Here is an 18,444-nt window from a genome sequence, read left to right on the forward strand (position 1 = left end):
ACCGCCACAGCCACTGAACTCATAACTCAGGGGATCTAAAGCTCCCCTAAAGCTAAGGAGTGAGAGGAAGAGTCGTCCCCTGCCCCCTCTGTCTGGGCTTAAAGCCAGCCAAGCCAACATACAAAGGCCGGGCCTAGCGCTTCCCCTTTGCCACAGTCCTCCCATCACCCGTCCCCTAATTACCAGACACCCCCCCCCACTCTGCCCCTACACTGTGCTGTCAAGCACCCGTGAATCACGCACTCCACGCCTCTTCTTCCTTCCATTTGCCAAACCCCGTAACCCCCGTGAAACGGCTATATCTTCACTGCAGTTCCCTTGGGGGTTGGGTGACACCAAAACAGCCTGACTGAATTCATTCCCACAAATACACAAGTGGTTGCCAGTTCCCTGAAGCTCACCAACTCCCTCAATCGCATCTAAAGGAAGATGTTTGCTAACTCCAAGAAATCTCTGATTTCAGGCAGTTCAGCAAAGTAGACAATTCAAGACAAATACCAGCTTTGTCCAGGGGTACAGCTCAGAAAAGTCCCCAAATGTAAACTCCACACATGCCCCCTCCATGTCCCCATTTCTAATCCATAAAATTCTAAAATTGCTTCAGAGGGTTTATTTTTTTCTTTTTTAACAATAATGCCCACGGTGGCAACAGCCATGGTGGTCACTGGTAAACCTGAAAACATCTTGAACACTTTTTCATTAGCTTCCTGTAGGACACCAAACAGAAATATACCAATTACATGTGACTAAGGTAAGAAAAATATACAACTATATTTAAAACACTTAAATTAACAAGATAGTACTTTTCATTCTAACAAAGTATCATACATTCAGTTTAAACAAGAGTTAATACAGACACACTTTTCCAAAATACCATATGCTAGTTGAAAATGAGTGACCGTGAGATTTTTCCAAGAGGTTTCTAATTAGCAAAATGTACAATTTTGAAGAACTGTCCATTCTTTTCTGGAAGATAGTCACTGAACAGGTTAAAATGCAAATTGATGTCTCTCTCATAAACCTAAGTATGCTTGCTTCATTTTTCTGAATGAGACTTTGGCTGTCAGCAAGTCTATTATAGCTTCTTTTCCCTTAAAGACAATAATATACACCATCAACAATGACACCCCTTACAAATAACCATAAACTTTGTGTGTAGTAAGCCCTATCTAAATGTTTTCACGTGTTTCTGTATTAACTGACCTACACTGATTGTTATGCAAACTGCGTTAAACAAGTGTAACAGGCCTACATTTATACCTCTGCTCTGAAAGAACATCAGATGCTGCCCATGTGTTATTTCAAGGTCAAGGCTGCTACACGTTTGCATGTGGTACAAAACAAAACTTTTCTCCACTGGCTTTTTCAGGTGAAGAGGTTGGACCAAAATCCAACACATCTGTGTGACAGCGGCCACCAATTGTAGTTCGACCCTCAAAACGAACAATGGCCCGTTCTCTGTAATGATCATACCATTCCTGGCCAAGGCTCTGCTTTACAGAATGTGTCTCTGTGTTCTGACTCTTAAGGAAGCAAAAAAAAAAAAAGGTGGGGGCGGGGGGCAGACTCTCCCCATTTCTCTCCTTTGGCCGCCACAAGTCAGCATCTGATCTAAGATTCTCTGGATTTATTCCCATCCAATGACTTCAAAATTCCAAGAAGTGCAATATACAACTTTCCAAAAAAGAAACCCACGAAATTGCAAAAGATCGCTACATAATACTGTGAATGAAAATCAGAACAAGATTGCCAACCGAGGAAACAAGGCACTTGGTAGCAGGAGTCCAGGAGGCCCCAGGGAGCGTGGGGCTCAGTGAGTCAACAATTTCAGGCGAGTCAACCAGCTGACCAGCAGGGATGGTTCTGGAGACGAGGACTTGGCGGCCGAGGAGCCGGCTTTCTTTTTGGTCCCTTCTTCCGGGAACGGAATCGTGGCGCTGCTGTGGAGATCCGAAGTGATGTAGCACCTGCTGCCTCGGATGTAGTCTGCGCCTCGGACCAGCTGCCTCTCGGTCCCAGGCCTTGAGAAGCGGTACGTGGGCGAGGAGCTTTCTTCGAGGATGGGAGGGATACGCTCGTTACTGAAATACCGGCAGAGGGCATCCTCACCTGTTATCGGATAAAGCCCACGAGCGGTCCATTAAAATACCCATCATCCGCACACCCGCTGCTCAGACTTGCCCTGCTTCTGAAACAGACACCGCACCCTGCCTTCCACTCACGGATGGGCTACCAGGTCCCCCAGGCGGCTGGGCCCATCCCGCAGGGCTTTGAGAAAGCAGAAATGGAAGACATTCACACTTCAGGCTGCTTTTCTATCTGAGAGGTAACACGGGGGCAGAGAAGAATCAGTGAGCCTACCCTTTTTAATCAGTATAGGATTTTCATAATTTCACTTGAGATCAAAAAACAAAATCTTGTAATGCTGTCACTCCTTCCACACCTGTGCTTGTTCAATACCTGCACCCTGGAGCACCGGCCCTTGGAACCACGGTTCTTACGCAGGAGCATCCCTCAGGGGCATTCAGGAAGGTGGGGTGCCTTTGCTTGTCACCCTGACTGCAGGGCAGGCACTCTCCACCTTTAATGGGTGGGGTTCAAAGATTCTACTGCTCTGCAAGGCTTGGGACATTTCTGGAGAAGAAAGAATGATCCTACCCTAAAAGTCAGCCCCCCTGGGCTGGGGAGCAGGGCCGGGGAGGTAAACGTAAAATACAGGGCACCCTGGCAGCATGCAGCCTTCTTTTGATCAAGAAGTTCCACTTCTAAAAATGTATGAAGATTGGGACTTCCCTGGTTAAGACTCTGCTCTTCCACTGCAGGGGTCACAGGTTCAATCCCTGGTTAGGGAACTAAAATCCCACATGCTGTGAGATTCAGCCAAAAAAAAAAAAAATAGGAAGATCTATGTACAAGGTGTTTCTTGAAGCATTATTTACAATTGAGAGGAAAAAAACAGAAATAACCTAAATGTCCAACCATAGCAGACTGAATAAGTGGTTCAAATGGTAAAGAATCTGCCTGCAATGCAGGAGGCACAAGTTCAATCCCTGGGTCAGGAAGATCCCCTAGAGAAGGAATTGGTAACCGACTCCAGTATTCTTGCCTGGGAAATCCCATGGATAGAGGAGACTGGTGAGCTACAGTCCATGGGGTCATAGAAGAGTTGCACAGGACTTTGCAAATAAACCACCTACATTGATGAAAGTGAAAGAGTAGAGTGTAAAAGTTGGCTTAAAGCTCAACATTCAGAAAACGAAGATCATGGCATCTGTTCCCATCACTTCATGGGAAATAGATGGGGAAACAGTGGAAACAGTGTCAGACTTTATTTTGGGGGGCTCCAAAATCACTGCAGATGGTGATTGCAGCCATGAAATTAAAAGCTTACTCCTTGGAAGGAAAGTTATGACCAACCTAGATAGCATATTCAAAAGCAGAGATATTACTTTGCCAACAAAGGTCTGTCTAGTCAAGGCTATGGTTTTTCCAGTGGTCATGTATGGATGTGAGAGTTGGACTGTGAAGAAAGCTGAGCACTGAAGAATTGATGCTTTTGAACTGTGGTGTTGGAGAAGACTCTTGCAAGTCCCTTGGACTGCAAGGAAATCGAACCAGTCCATCCTAAAGGAGATCAGTCCTGGGTGTTCATTGGAAGGACTGATGCTGAGGCTGAAACTCCAATACTGTGGCCACCTCATGCAAAGACTTGACTCACTGGAAAAGACCCTGATGCTGGGAGGGATTGGGGGCAGGAGGAGAAGGGGACGACAGAGGATGAGATGGCTGGATGGCATCACTGACTCGATGCACATGAGTTTGGGTGAACTCCGGGAGTTGGTGATGGATAGGGAGGCCTGGCGTGCTGTGATTCATGGGGTCGCAAAGAGTAGGACACGACTGAGCAACTGAACTGAACTGAACTGATTGCCGTAAGACAGATTACTAACGCAATTATTACAAAAAATGCACGTGTTCCTCTTACATAGTATTTCTGAACATCTATCTATTCCATTTTGCATATTTTTCCTAAGTGTATAATATGTAAATACAGAAACAATTAGAAGATATACAAAACACTCAGAGTGATTATTTCTAGGTTGGGGAAGCGGATTACAGGAAGTTTTCTTATATTTTTATTTGTTTTGCTTTTGTAATCAAAGGGGGAAAAAGTTACTTTTAAAAAGTGCCCGTAGGAGTCTATTCATATGAAATGCCTTAAATAGGTAAATCAAGAGATAGAAAGTAGATTTTTGGTTGCCAGGAGCTGAAGGAGGTGGGAATGAGGAATGACTGCTTACAGGGTTTTCTTGTTGAAGTGACAGAATATTCTGGAATTAGTACAACTCTATGAATATACTGAAACCCACTGAATTGTACATTTTAACAGGGTGAGCTTTATGGTATGTGAGTTGTCTCTCCAAAAAAAGGTCATGTTCTGTTTTGTTTTGTTTTCCTGAAGTATCCATTATTTTATGCAGATAACTTTCCTTCTAAAATGATAACACCAGGAAAATGTGGAAGGTGGGATAGAGGTCAGGTATCTTTCCATTTTCCCAACCTCACACTCCCCACCCCTACACCCCGTATCTCAAATATTAAAAGACTACATCTGGGGCGTCAAAGGCTAAAAAAGACTGGCAACAAGGCTGTGGACATCTCAGATCTAAACAAAGGACTGCCCTGCCCCCTGCTGTCTGCTCCACAGATTTTCCATGTCAGCTAAGGGTGTCTTGGACCTCAGATGGCATCTTCTTCCTTTTTCCAATTTAGTATCATCCAGGTAATTCAGCTACTTAGGTGACAAACTTTACCAAGTCCCAGGGAAATGTCAGGGGTTGAGCACTTTGGCAGTTGAGGCACCAGAATTTATTTCTTCTTCCTTTTCCTATCTCAGGCCAACCTGCTGTCTATCTTTTCAACAGCTCTTTGTTCTAGCACTGCAAAATCAATGTTAGGCTGTCTTGACAATCAAACGTAATCTGGGTCAACATTTCCCTTAAGAGAAGCATCATCATCAGTAACTTGGAATAGAGTGTAAATTAAACACAAGTTTCTTTTCCAATAGTAATTATTCTCTAATATAAGGACGGGGAAGAAAAAAAGCTACGCCTGTCCATCAAAAATAAGACAGACTCCAATAATGAAAAGCTAAAAATTGAGGATGGGATCGTTTAATGAATAATGTATTTCTACTTGTTTAGAAATTGGACCATCGATGTCTACAGCCGGTGTAAAGCACACGAAACTAATTAGGAGATTTACAAGCACTAACTAGGATTCACTGATTCAATGGACCTGAGTTTGAGCAAACTCCCGGAGACCGTGAAGGACAGGGAAGCCTGGTGTGCTGCCATCCATGGGGTTGCACAGAGTCAGACATGACTGGGCAGCTGAACAAAGACATAGGTAGAAACTTAGAGGCCTTCAGCAGCCCTGATGTAGATGAGAAGATGACTTCTGTGGTCACTGACCACACTTAGGAAGAGGCCCAAGATGAAGGCCTGGGCTTTACGTTTGGTGCTTTTCCGTTTGCTTAAACTTACTTTTCCTCCCATGACCTCGAGGTCTAGCAAAAGGGTCCACGATGCCCATCCAGCTCGCATCCGCAGGCATTGACAGAGGCCGGGGCTTGCCTTCAGAGGAAGGGGAATAAAAAGGAGAAGTTGAGAGTTTCTGGACTTCAGAGAACCCTTTATTTAGAACTAGACCGTCCTGCACCCCAACACCACACTCACTGCAATGTAAGCAAAACCTAAAGTAGGGAAAAAGTGTTTTAAAGCGGTGGGTTTCCTCAGCATGCCATGAGGACAGAGGCGTGCTAAACTTGAGTCTGTGGGTCCCCGGAGCAAAACAACTGCAAGTTGAAATGCAGGCACTGAAAGTTAAAACCGAAACATGATCTCACCCCACTGGGCCTGGATGCCAGGCGGTGTGATGACTCAACCAGCCTTGGCTTTGGAGAGATGAATAAAGGTCTCATACTTGGAATTTCATTGAGGTTTATGTTTTCCTCAGATTACCCTGCAAGTCTGCCAAATTCATCCAACAGTCCCAAATAAGGAAGGGGGAGGGGAAGAGGACAAACACCCCGCAGCGTACCATAAGATGGCGTTTTCTCTCTCATCTTTGCCGGCAGAATGTTGGTTTCCACGGAATAGCCAGGCAGCTGATCAGAATCCGCGATGGTGAATCTCCGTCTCCGGCTTTCCTGGTCCAGGAAGGAATTGGGGGACTCGGAACCCTTAGGACCAGGCTGTGGCTGTTTACATTTACTGAATCCGTAAACAGAACCCCCATTCTCTTCCCTGCAGGATGGAAGGCAATAATTAAGTTGCTTACAAAGATCCTCTCAAACAAAAGAATTATGAGGCATACTATTGCCAGCACACAGAAGACAACTTAAATTCTCCTTTTCCTCTGGAGGAAAGAGCAATACTTTTTCAAGCACAGCTGCTTCTCAAATACATAAAGAGCCTATTAAATAAAAGTAAATATCATAATCCTACTAAATAAGGGGAAATGAGACTTTTTCGTATATATAGTTTAAAGGATACAAATATACCTTTGAAAAGCTAGCTCTGGTTTCCCTGTACACCTATCCTATAGTAGAATTTAATCTCCTGTTTACTACAGACACCACAAGTGAAGATATAACCAAACCTTTTTTCTCATGCCAAGATTAGTATCTTTGCCAAGATCAAGCAAAGAAGACACTTGAAGTATGGCAGTTGTTAGATTTGAAAATGATGTCAAAAACTACAAAGGGGCCTTTATAGTGACCAATGGAAACTGTCTATTTTCTGAACTAAGTACAGAAAATCAGCAAAAATTGGACCACTGCCTGCAACTTAATTCTTTCTGAATGCCAGCTTATACTAAGACTTATAAAATTAATTTTAGTTGAGTCCAAGTTACCAGCTGGTTAACTTTTTTGCATTTAGTAAATTCCATTAGGGGATCATTGCAAAACAACTATATAAATACAGAGTCTACTAAGTCCAAACAGTCTAAAGATCAGCCTGGCCTACTGGTATTCCCAGTGAGTCTGCTACTTGTACCCACCCTGACTGCCACCATGAATCTGTCTCCTTCTATACTTTTAAACCTGGAATACAGCTTCCCCATTCGCAACGCTTTCCACACTCACCGCTTGTCCTCTGTGACCATTTGCATGTTTCATTCCTAATAAAATATGCTTTATTAATGGTGTCTTTCAATATGTATGTGTCCCCACATGTCTTCTCCAAATACATTAAGAGCCCCAGTTCCCTCTTGCCCTTACTATGTGCATACTCTTTTTCTTGCCATGGCTCTTGTGACCCCCTCGCTGAGACTCAGGCAAGAATATTCAGGATTACGGGTGTTGGGGTGATCCTCCCTACAGTTTCTGATAGAACAGTTCACATGCTGGTCATCAAAGCAACAAACAGCTCCTTATAGTTTTAAACGCACTTAAGATCCAACAACCACAGGAACTCTTGTCTGTGAATACGGGGAAGAGTCTTATCTACCAACCGGAATGCCCTGATCACTGAGGTCACTGCTCCACCTGCTGTAATAAGTTCTGGGCAAACCAAGACTCAAGGAGGAGGATAATCATGTTACTTCTTTTTTGTGCCCAGGAAAGAAACACAGTGGATGCAAAGAGTTCAGCTTAAAACAAAAACAAATGAAAAACTCCAATATAAAGTGAAACATCACTACAGGTTCAGTCCAGACTTCTATCTTATGAAATATTACAGCATGATTACGTATTTCTCAATTTATTCTTGAACAGTTGACTAAGACACTGGCAGTTCTCTAGGGGCAAGAACTACATCTGTTTTGTATAAGATGGTAAATCAGGCCCAACTCTCAGGAAATATATGTTGAATAAATGAGCCAGATTCTCTAGTTTTACTAGCATATGTAAATATGTCAGATGGTATAAATAAGCCTGTATTTCATACCTCAATCACCCCCTATATAACATCTGGCATGACCATCCTCACTTCACCATAAACATTTAAAATAGCCATTAAGAAAGCAATGATCTTTAAGAATTCATAATAGATAAATACACATAAACACATATGGATGCACAAATACAGGCCATTCACACCTGTTTTCACGTTTTTTAACTCCTATGAAGAACACGTGTCTCTCTCAACAAGATAAAACTGACTTCGATCTTGCAGAAATATTTGTTATCTTTCTCCCCAGAGATAAGTTTACCATGTAGTTAATGAAACTTCAGCTTCAGGGAACCCCCAAACAGCCCATTCCACTGCCCAGTGAAGAATGAAAATGACATGACCCAAAAGCACATGCTTTAAGGACCCCCCTCCTCCCCATCAAACTGTCTGACTTCAAGGTCCATAAAACTGGATCTATCCCTACACTTCCCCTTTAAGAATTACACTTCCGTCCCCCAGTTTTTCTGAGATATAATTGACATATAATGTCATATTCATTTCAGATGTGCAACATAATGACTTATGTATATATTGCAAAATGATCACCACAATAAGCTTAGGTAACATCCATCACCCCACACAGTGACTAATTCCTTCTTTCTCCTGATGAGAACTTTTAAGATCTAGTCCCTTTGCAACTTTGAAGATACACAACACAGTATTGTTAACAGTCACCATGCTGTTGACCCCAACAGTCCATTCCCAGAACTCAGCCTGTAACTGGAAGTCTGTACTTTTCTGAACCCTTCACCCATTCCTGACCCCCACACTCAAGTCGACGCTTTCTGACAGTGGATTCGGGCCTCAGCCTCCTCTTGAGATGCTCGTGGTCTTCCCACCACCAGCAGCATCCCCAGGCCCAGGAGACGAGCACACCACGAAAATGGGCACGGACTTACCGGGGCGAGTAGGGAACACTTGGTGGAGGAGGAATATAAAGATCCAGGATGGCTGGCTTCTCCTTCTTCAGCGAGGCATCCATCGTGCTGTCTGGGGACTGGGTGGTCGTGGTGGGAGGTGAGGTCTGAAAGGGAGCAAGCGTAAAAGCTTGGAGGTTAACTCAGAGATCGTTCTCCGCAAAACCAACCCCAGCCTCTGGGTAAACAGGGTCCTGGGTCATTTGCGTGTCTGCAGCTACTAGCAACATTCAACATATATTCTTCTTTGAGACACTTACAGTGTCTTTGTTTCTTAATATGGTTGATTTACAATGTTGTCTTAGTTTCAGGTGTACAGCAAAGTGATTCAGTTATACGCATGTATGTATGTGTAACTGACTATATTTATTTTCAGATGCTTTTCCATTATAGGCTATTACAAGATATTGAATATCGCTCCCTGTGCTACACAGTAGGTCCTGTTGGTTATTTTATGTATATTAGTGTGTATGTGTTTAATCCCAAGTTACTAATTTATCCCTCCTGCCCTTCCCCCTTTGGTGACCATAAATTCATTTTCTGCCTGTGAGTTTACGTTCTGTAAATAAGTACATTTGTATCATTTTTAGACTCCAGATTAAGTGAAATCATATGATATGTGTCTGACTTACTTCACTTAGTACGACACTCTCGAGGTCCGTCCATGTTGCTGCAATGGCATTAGTTTATTGTTTCCTATGACTAATGTCCCATGGTATGTATAAACCATTTATCAAGAGTTTTGAAAGGCTAGATGCATTGTGAGAATCCGAGGCCTGGGAGTCAGGTGACCAGGAGGTTAGAATTCTGGCTCTGAGCAAAGCACCTAAACTCCCAATCCTCGGCTTCCTCTGAAAAGCAATCATACTGACAGCACCTCTCACGGAGGGCTGCGGTGAGGACAGAATGAGTTAGTTCACACTGATCACTGACAGCACTGCCACTGACTAGGAGTGTGGCATCGGAACTCGGACTCTCTGGGTGCAATCCTGGTTATACCTCTGATTCGCTGTGTGTCTCCAGGCAAATCACGCAACTTCTCTGTGCCTTATCTACAGAATGGGCATAAACGGGAACAAGCATAAAACTCCCATGGACAGAGGAGACTGGCAGGCTACAGTCCACAGGGCCACAAAGAGTCGGACACGACTCAGTGACTGAGTGTGCACGCACACACACGCACACGCACACACACACACACAGACGCACACACACACGGTAGCAACAAAGGGCAGCTGTGAGAATTAGGTAACACATGTAACGGGCTTTAGCACAGGCTCATCACACAGTAAGTACACAACCTTATGCTGTTTGAGTATTCACGAGCTAATATTTTAAATTTAAAATTCACATGACTTCATTTTAATCGTGTTATTGGTCTCAGGGGACCTATTTTTTTTTAAATCTTGTGAGACCTTCAATCGTATCTCTCCTATAGTCTAACAGTGACGATCAGCCCTTTCTGGTTGGTAAAAGAACAGTGAGAAGGCCATGGCAACCCACTCCAAAATTTTTGCCTGGGAAATCCATGGACAGAGGAGCCTGGCGGGCTACAGTCCATGAAGTTGCAAAGAGTCGGACATGACTTGGCAACTAAACAATAACAAAAGGAACAACAGCAAGGAAATCTGAGTCAAGGCACGAAGATATGTGGGGAAGGCCAGGGGGAAGCACCATGTGAGAACTGCGCTAGGCCCTGGGGAGACAGAGAGAGACACCGAAGCCCTGTCTGGCCCAGGTGATGATTGCTGGAGACCCTCCCAGAAGTGAGAGTGTGAAATGGAGTCTGAGGCTTGGCAGGATGGGAGTAGCAGTGCTCACAGAGCGACGGCCCCATTTGGGGGAGGACGTTGAGGCTCAGGGAAACAGACTCCCCAAGCATATACACAGGGCCTGTGAGCTCTCTGCACCAAGGAATGGATCCACACCTCAGCCTGACCATCTTAGATGACATCTGAAGACACGGGGCCCAGGACCCAGGCTCTCCACAAACAGAAGTAGAAGGAAATGGGCATTTCCATAGAGCAGGTATTTCCCTAAACTCCAACACTGATCGTTACTTCTAAATCAATAACCTTCGTTTACCAGGGTGGTGGCCTAAAAACAGAGCAATGAATACCCTTCTAGTAATAACATTAATGATACAGACAAGAACTAGAGATGCTCCCTCCCAGCAGAGGTGGGCACCCAGGCATACAGACCCCTGAAGAACAACACAGAGGGCAAAACCCAGGATGGGGGCTGAGAAAGTGTACAGAGTACTGGTCTACCAGAGTTCTTGTTCTGAGAAAATCGTGGACTCAGTGCCAGGATACTAAGCTATAAAATGGCCTCTGAATTTTGTTTTTGGCTGCATCAAGTCTTAGCGGAGGCACAAGGGGTCTTTGCTGCAGTGTGCAGGCTTCTCTCTAGTTGTGCTCATGGACACACAGGCTCCAGAGTGTTTGGGTTCTGTAGTTTGTGACACATAGGCTCTTGAGTTGGTATTCTTGCCTGGGAAATCCCATGGGCAGAGGGGCCCCGCGGGCTATGGTCCATGGGGTTCCAAAGAGTTAGACGTGACTTAGCGATTAAACTGAAGAAGGCAATGGCAACCCACTCCTGTATTTTTGCCTGGAGAATCCTGTAGGCAGAGGAGCCTGGTGGGCTGCTGTCCATAAGGTTACACAGAGTCAGTCACGACTGAAGCAACTTAGCATGCATGCATTGGAGAAGGAAATGGCGACCCAGTCCAGCATTCTTGCCTGGAGAATCCCAGGGACAGAGGAGCCTGGTGGGCTGCCATCTATGGGGTCACACAGAGTCGGACACAACTGAAGTGACTTAGCATGCATGCATACACTGGAGAAGGAAATGGCAACCCACTCCAGTATTCTTGGCTGGAGAATCCCAGGGACAGAGGAGCCTGGTGGGCTGCCGTCTATGGGGTCGCACAGAGTTGGACACGACTGAAGCAACTTAGCAGCAGCAGCAGCAGGCTCTTGAGTTGAGGGCTTGGTTTTCCTGTGGCATGTGGGATCTTAGTTCCCCAACCAGGGATCAAACCCGGGTCCCCTGCGTTGGAAGGCAGATTCTCAACCCCTGGACCTCCAGAGAAGTCCCCAGCATCTGCATTTTGATGGCTGTTCTCTAGCTGGGTTGGAAGTGAAGCTACATGTTTCATTCCTCACCTTCATCTCTTCCCCCAAACTGCACAGTGAGTGGAACTTGGCAGGAAGGTAGACAAAGGAAAAAGGAAGCATGTCCCTTTTTAAGTGAATTTCCAGAGGTCAAGGAACTGACTCTAGCCTATACTTAGAAATAATGTTCGCTTTCCTTCTGAACACATCCACTTGATTTTTCCTCTGTCATTTCAAACTCAGTGATGATCAGAAGACCTGCCATCTCTGCCTCCTAGACGGTTCTCTTCTGATTGTGTGATTTCTGTCACTGGTATCACCACGCAAGGTCACTGCCACATTTCACATCTGCTTCTCGCTTTCCCTGCCTGCCTACCCCTAACCCAAAGACTTTTCTAAAGGTTACTATGAATAATTAGAATTGAGATTTAGAAATACTAACTACTTGTCTGAGGTCTCACAGCTAAGATGAGGCAGAGATTGGATTTGAATGTAAGGAGTTCAGTTCTGGACCCCCTTCCTCTGTTTTGTGAGTCCTCTTGATACTTCTTCCAAAGGATCTCTTGAGTTAGTCTTTCACAGAATCGCCCCTGTCCCAGCCTCACCCAGAAGCCAGGTGGCTCAGTGGTAAAGAGCCTCCTGCCAGTGCAGGAGATCAAAGTTCGATTCCTGGGTCAGGAAGAAACCTGGAGAAGGAAATTGCATCACCCTCCAGTATTCTTGCTTGTGAAATCCATGGACAGAGGAGCCTGGTGAGCGACAGTCCATGGGGGTCACAAGAGTCAGACATGACTTAGCAATTAAAAAACATAAACAACAAAAGACATGTAGCACCTCCCACCTGCTGTTTCAAGTTTAGATAGTATCATGGGCTAAACTGTGTCCCCTGAGCCTCCAGTAGCTCACAATGTGACTGTACTTGCAGTCTTTAAAGATATGCTTAATTTAAAATAAGGTCACATGAGTAGACCCTAATCCAGTCTGACTGGTATCCCTGTAAGAAGAAGTGATTAGGACACAGACATACAGAGCAAGCTCCAATACTCTGGCCACTTAATGTGAACAGCCAACTCACTGGAAATGATCCTGACGCTGGGAAAGACTGAGGGCAGGAGGAGAAGGGGGCAACAGAGGATGAGCTGTTTGGATGGCATCATCGACTCAATGAACATGAGTTTGAGCCAACTCTGGGAGATAGTAAAGGACAGGGAAGCCTGGAGTGCTGCAGTCCATGGGGTTGCAAAGAGTCAGGCACGACTTAGCGACTGAATAACAACATACAGAGCAAAGACCACATGAAGACACAAGGAGAAGATGGCCATCTGCAAGCCAAGGAAAGAGACGTTACAAGAAGCCAACCTTGCTCTCAGATCGCCAGCCCCCAGACTTCTGAAGGAATACACTTTCATTTCAGTGACCCGGTCGCTGGTACTTTGTTATGGCGGCCCTAGCAAACCTACCCAGACATTAGTGTAAAAAACAACTGTCAACCTGTTGACATTACCTGCGGGATGAGGTCCGTGCTCCCTAGCCTAGAACTCTATACCCACCTGTCCAGCCCAGCCCACTGGTCCAGCTTTCTCTCCCACCCCCTGCCTGAGAGTCTGGTCTACTTATTCGTGCCGGAGAGCTGTGATGTTCACCCAGAGCCCCTCTGGTTAGTCAGTGAACCCAGCTGCTGCGAGTATCTATCGCTAAAAGCTCACAGTCACCCCCTGCTCCGTAGAATTGCTCTCAGCCGACAGCAGACACCCCTGCGTATAGCTGCCAGAGCCTGTGTTGTGTGGTTACACCTGGGTAACAGCCCAAGACTAGACTCTACCTGAGACAGCACCTTGCGGGCTTCCCCTCCTTCGTCTGCTTCCCTCCCTCCCTCCTTGCCAAGTTTTACGGGAAGTACCTGCCCTAAATCATTTCACAAGAACGTCTGCCACACTCTCTGCCTCCAGGAAATCCTATCTGGGCACCACCCGCCCTGACGGCAGTGTATCCTCCCTTGGTGGCTGTGTGAACAGCATTCATCTACTCCACCAAGAGCCTCCCATCTGCCTACAAAATCCCATCGAGTTTTCCAGGCTCCCACCTTCTCGGAAGAGGCGCTTTCGCTCACCTATTCATGCCCATCACCCCTTCCTCAGAACCCAACATTCACCCCCCTGCACCAAGGAGCTGGCAGAGCTGGCTGGCGGGAAGCCCTCCATCAACTACCGATGGTAAAGTAAGACCTCTTCTGTGTTAAGTAACACATTCTGAGAAATCCAGAAGTATTGAAAGACAGTGCCCTGTGTGCTGAGTGATGCAAGCAGAACAACAGGGAAGGCTGGCGAGCTGCAGTCCATGCAGTCGCAAAGAGTCGGACACGACTGAGCAACTGAACTGAACCGAAGCAAACAGAAGCTGCTGGAGTGTGATTGATACGTTCCCTTTTTATTTAAGAAGTGGCTTTAATTATGTGCCCCTCCTGGCTCCACTGTCCACATCCTGTTCTTTATTTTTATGGGTCCCCTGCCCCGCTAAGGTACACACGCAGACAGATTTCCAGCGCTCTGTGCATCACGAAACAGCCATTGATAGTGTGAGGTACTGCCGTTCCTTCCATTTGAAGATGGACAGTAAAATCACAGAGAGTTACACATAAGTGGCAATCTCAATCTTATAAAAGAGCTTTAAAGTGTGCTGCTTTTCTTTCATGGTTTAGAAATTAAACACAAAGAACTGATGATATAAGGAGAGGGTTGGTGGGGTGCATGTCCACCCAAGTGTAAGCAGTAAGGAGTGCATTGTCTGTAGAGAATTCAAATAATAAAACTAAAAGCCAATAGGCTTTTTATTCTCATCCAAGACTACTAAATCTAACAAAGGAGTGACGGAGCTCCCTGCCTGGTGGGTGGGTCTCACAGTCCCTACCCCTGCCTGGATAAACCGATGTTGAGGACTCTACCCCAGGCGGTCTCAGAGCAGTGTTCAAACTGGATTCCTTTATGGGAGTGTGTGTTTGAAACGGTAGAGGAGAAGGGCCAGAAGGGCCAGAAGTCTGCCACCGTCTGCAGCGATGACAGACAGTTGCCGCAAGCAGCTACCCAGCACCTGAAATGTGGCTGGTGAGACAGAGGAACTGAAGCTTTCCTTTTAATTATTGAAACAGTCACAGGTGGCTAGTGGCTGCCATATTAGTCAGCGCAAATCCAGCAAGTCTGCTCTCATGTACGCAGGATTATTGGATGGGCTTCCCAGGTGGCACAGTGGTAAAGAATCTACCTGCCAATGCAGGAGATGGGGGTTCGGTCCCTGGGTCGGGAAGATCCCCTGAAGGAGAAAATGGCAACCTGCTCCAGTATTCCTGCCTGGGAAATCCAATTGACAGAGAAGACTGGCAGGTTACAGTCTATGGAGTTGCAGAGTTGGACTCGACTGAGCAACTGAGCACCTGTACATACGGGATTATAGAATAATTATCCGTTCACAGATAATCCATACACTCCCGAAACCAATCAAACTGTAACCTTTTTTTTTTTTTAGACAACTCAGGTATTATACATTGTTCCTGCACCAATGTCAAAGAAAGGCTTTCAACCAATAACAGTACCTGCACCAGAGGCGGCTTCCACCGTAGGTTTTTCAGGGGGGCAGGAGTGAAGTTGAAGGAACTCGTGGGGCGCTTCTTAAGCAGTAACACAACTCCAGTAGGATTCTCTCTCAACTTTCTCACCAGATTTTTTAGCTGCCATCCCACCTTCAAAGAAAGATAGTGAGGAGAGGGGACTTACTCATGAATAATGAAAACTCAAGCCTATTTGAGTTCAAGGAATTCAAATTTCCTTGAATTCATCTCAAGGAAATCAGCTATGAGCAAATAGGCAGATACAAATCTGTTCATTCTAGCACTGCTTAAAATTATGGAAAGCTGGATATAAACTGCAAATTTTTTAAATGCAAGCAAAATGGTTTAGAAGTTTTAGAAGGGGAAGATGAAGTCTGAAGCTTCAACGAACAAACTCACCACAGTTTGCTGATTAACCTGAATGACTTCATCACCAGCATGAATCTTCTGAGATCTGTCTGCAGGAGACTGTTAGAGACAAACAGAGAGAGACCTGTCTTATTTTTTAAGCCTCCTTTTTCTTTCTGCTTCTATTTCGTCTCCCTTCTTTCTTCTACACAAAACAAGCAATGGGAATACAATTTTCTCAAGAACAGTTATACAGTGTGCTGGAGATTCCTAAAACTACACAGCCTGTAGAACTTGGCATGTGAATACACGTGTTATCTCCAGTGGTTTGTTACAACAGATAATCTGTCAGTAGGAACAGCCAAGGTTCATCTAACCTACCATGAAGAGTGGGACGCACTGTCCACCTAACAGGCTGATCAAAGCCACTGGTTCATCTAAAAAGTACCTTCCCTATATTCCTGTCAAAATTAATCTTGTAAAAGCTGACCAACTGCTTAACATGTAAAGATGGTCACTGTAACTCTGTCACATAATTGCTTTTTATGTGATTATTAAAACTAACTCTTTATTTTACTCAAACTTGTTTTACATGTTATCATCACATTGCTAAAATAGAAAGATAGTGAAAACAGAAGATATTTAGAAAAAATTTAAATTTTTTTTGTCTTCAGGTTGAATTCTAAATGGATGCATTTTCACAGTATCAAAACAAAGTCCAGACTTCGTGTGCTTCAAATAACAATTTGCTACAAATTTGCAAATATCTGTGTATGTGTATATATATATATATCTCCCCACATATGTGTGTATAGGCAGATAAATATATGTAATCTATTTGTCAAATATTTTCTCATGGTTTCTTGTTCATTTAATCAAATTGTAATTCAATGTGTAAGAAATTTCATACGATTTTAAAATATGTTTAAAAAATTCTGCCAACATACTTTACAGATATCATTAGGCTTATTTTATGGAGTTTTGAGGAAATTGACATTCAGTGGTAAATAACTCAGTTATGGACACACAGTAAGTGAAAGATGCAGAATATAACTTTATGCTTATTAGGTGGTTTTTAACATGAAAGTAATACCTTAAAAATTTTCCCCTGATAAATTGTAACTATATGTCGAAGTATTATTTCATCTTAAAGGGAATCTGTGCCATAATTTCTTCTCAACTTTTTTTCTCTCATTAATACCTTTTACAGACTAAACATTTTGACAAAGAATTTGAAAAGTATTTTAGGATAAGTGTAATGTCTAATCCTACCTAGAAGTATAGGTTTATTATCATTATTTAATTGCAAAAACAATAAATTCATGGAATAAAATAAAACAGAATTATGCAAAAAAAAGATACTTCATATGATCAAAAGAGAAGGAAAGGATGAAACTTTGATTTCAAATTCTAATCAACTGTTATTGAAGCCAGAATGTTTTATTTTGTGACTTATATAACTGAATCTTCAAGCAATTTACAACCATCCTTTATAAATAGCACCTTTGAACACAGTGATGGGGGTAGCAACTAAACTCAAGACACCCTTGCTGAACTTTCTCACTCAGCTGTTGTGATAGGCTCAACAAGAAATGAGCAGGGAAAAGAAAAGAAATGAGCGAGTAGCACTAAACTATCGGAGAAGGCAATGGCACCCCACTCCAGTACTCTTGCCTGGAAAATCCCATGGACGGAGGAGCCTGGTAGGCTGCAGTCCCTGGGGTCGCAAGGAGTCGGACATGACTGAAACGACTTAGCAGCAGCAGCAGCATTAAACTGTAGAAACAATCTCTTGGATTCTGGGCCAACACAAGGCACAGGTAACTAGGCCAGCTACTTTTGAAAACATTTAACTTGCCACCGTGACTACCGGCTGTGCCTCACCCGTGAGACCAGCATCGTGGGTACCACGGGGAGATGGTCTGTCTCCAATCCCCTGCTCCTGAGGCACTTCTTAAACAAACAAATGTGTCAATGCTCCTTTCTTGCCCCTGGTGTCAGATGCCGAACCCATGGTTACAGGTCAACTTTAGCAAGTCTGATCATAATCAGTCCAGTCCCAGTTAATCTTCCTGGGCTGGGGATTCATCTAAGGTAAGCGTCACTTTCTAAAAGATAGCCTTGAAGCCAGAAGGTCCCTGTTTACAGATAAGCAATCTTAAAAAAAAAAAAAAAAAGTCCCAGTGTCCTGAACTGACTTCCATTCCTAAGGATCTTCACATATTCATTTCTCCAATGTCCTACCAAGTGATTAAGCGTTGTGCTTGGCAGAACACTGGTAAAGAGAGAGCCTGATACCAAAATTCTTCCTAGGGTAGTTGCTCTTGATGATCTTCACCGTGTGCTGGACTACTGAAAAATGATGCTTGATCTGGCCTACTGCAGAAGAGTGATGCCCTGGAGAAGAATGCATCCATTCTTCAGAGGCTCATCTATTTCCCAACTCATGTCAGGGGTAGGGAAGAGGAGTAGGGCTAAGATCCCATCAGACTTCTGTCAAG

At 44.4% G+C, this 18,444-nt stretch overlaps 1 protein-coding gene across 3 annotated transcripts in view; it reads right to left on the bottom strand.

The window, feature by feature from the left end:
- Window positions 1–590: 590 nt before the first annotated feature.
- Window positions 591–18,444, bottom strand: part of CNKSR3 (CNKSR family member 3) — a 110,717-nt gene continuing 92,863 nt past the window's right edge. For all 3 annotated transcript variants that reach the window (XM_027551897.1, XM_027551896.1, XM_027551898.1), the window contains 6 exons: window positions 15,995–16,063; window positions 15,581–15,727; window positions 8,858–8,982; window positions 6,103–6,308; window positions 5,547–5,636; window positions 591–2,109 (listed from right to left, as the gene is read on the bottom strand). In XM_027551897.1, coding sequence (XP_027407698.1) covers window positions 1,811–2,109; window positions 5,547–5,636; window positions 6,103–6,308; window positions 8,858–8,982; window positions 15,581–15,727; window positions 15,995–16,063 — 936 coding nt within the window. In that variant the 3' untranslated portion in view covers window positions 591–1,810. The remainder of the gene's footprint in view (window positions 2,110–5,546; window positions 5,637–6,102; window positions 6,309–8,857; window positions 8,983–15,580; window positions 15,728–15,994; window positions 16,064–18,444) is intronic.

Source organism: Bos indicus x Bos taurus, chromosome 9 (assembly GCF_003369695.1).
Source record: "Bos indicus x Bos taurus breed Angus x Brahman F1 hybrid chromosome 9, Bos_hybrid_MaternalHap_v2.0, whole genome shotgun sequence".
Lineage (NCBI taxonomy): Eukaryota > Metazoa > Chordata > Mammalia > Artiodactyla > Bovidae > Bos > Bos indicus x Bos taurus.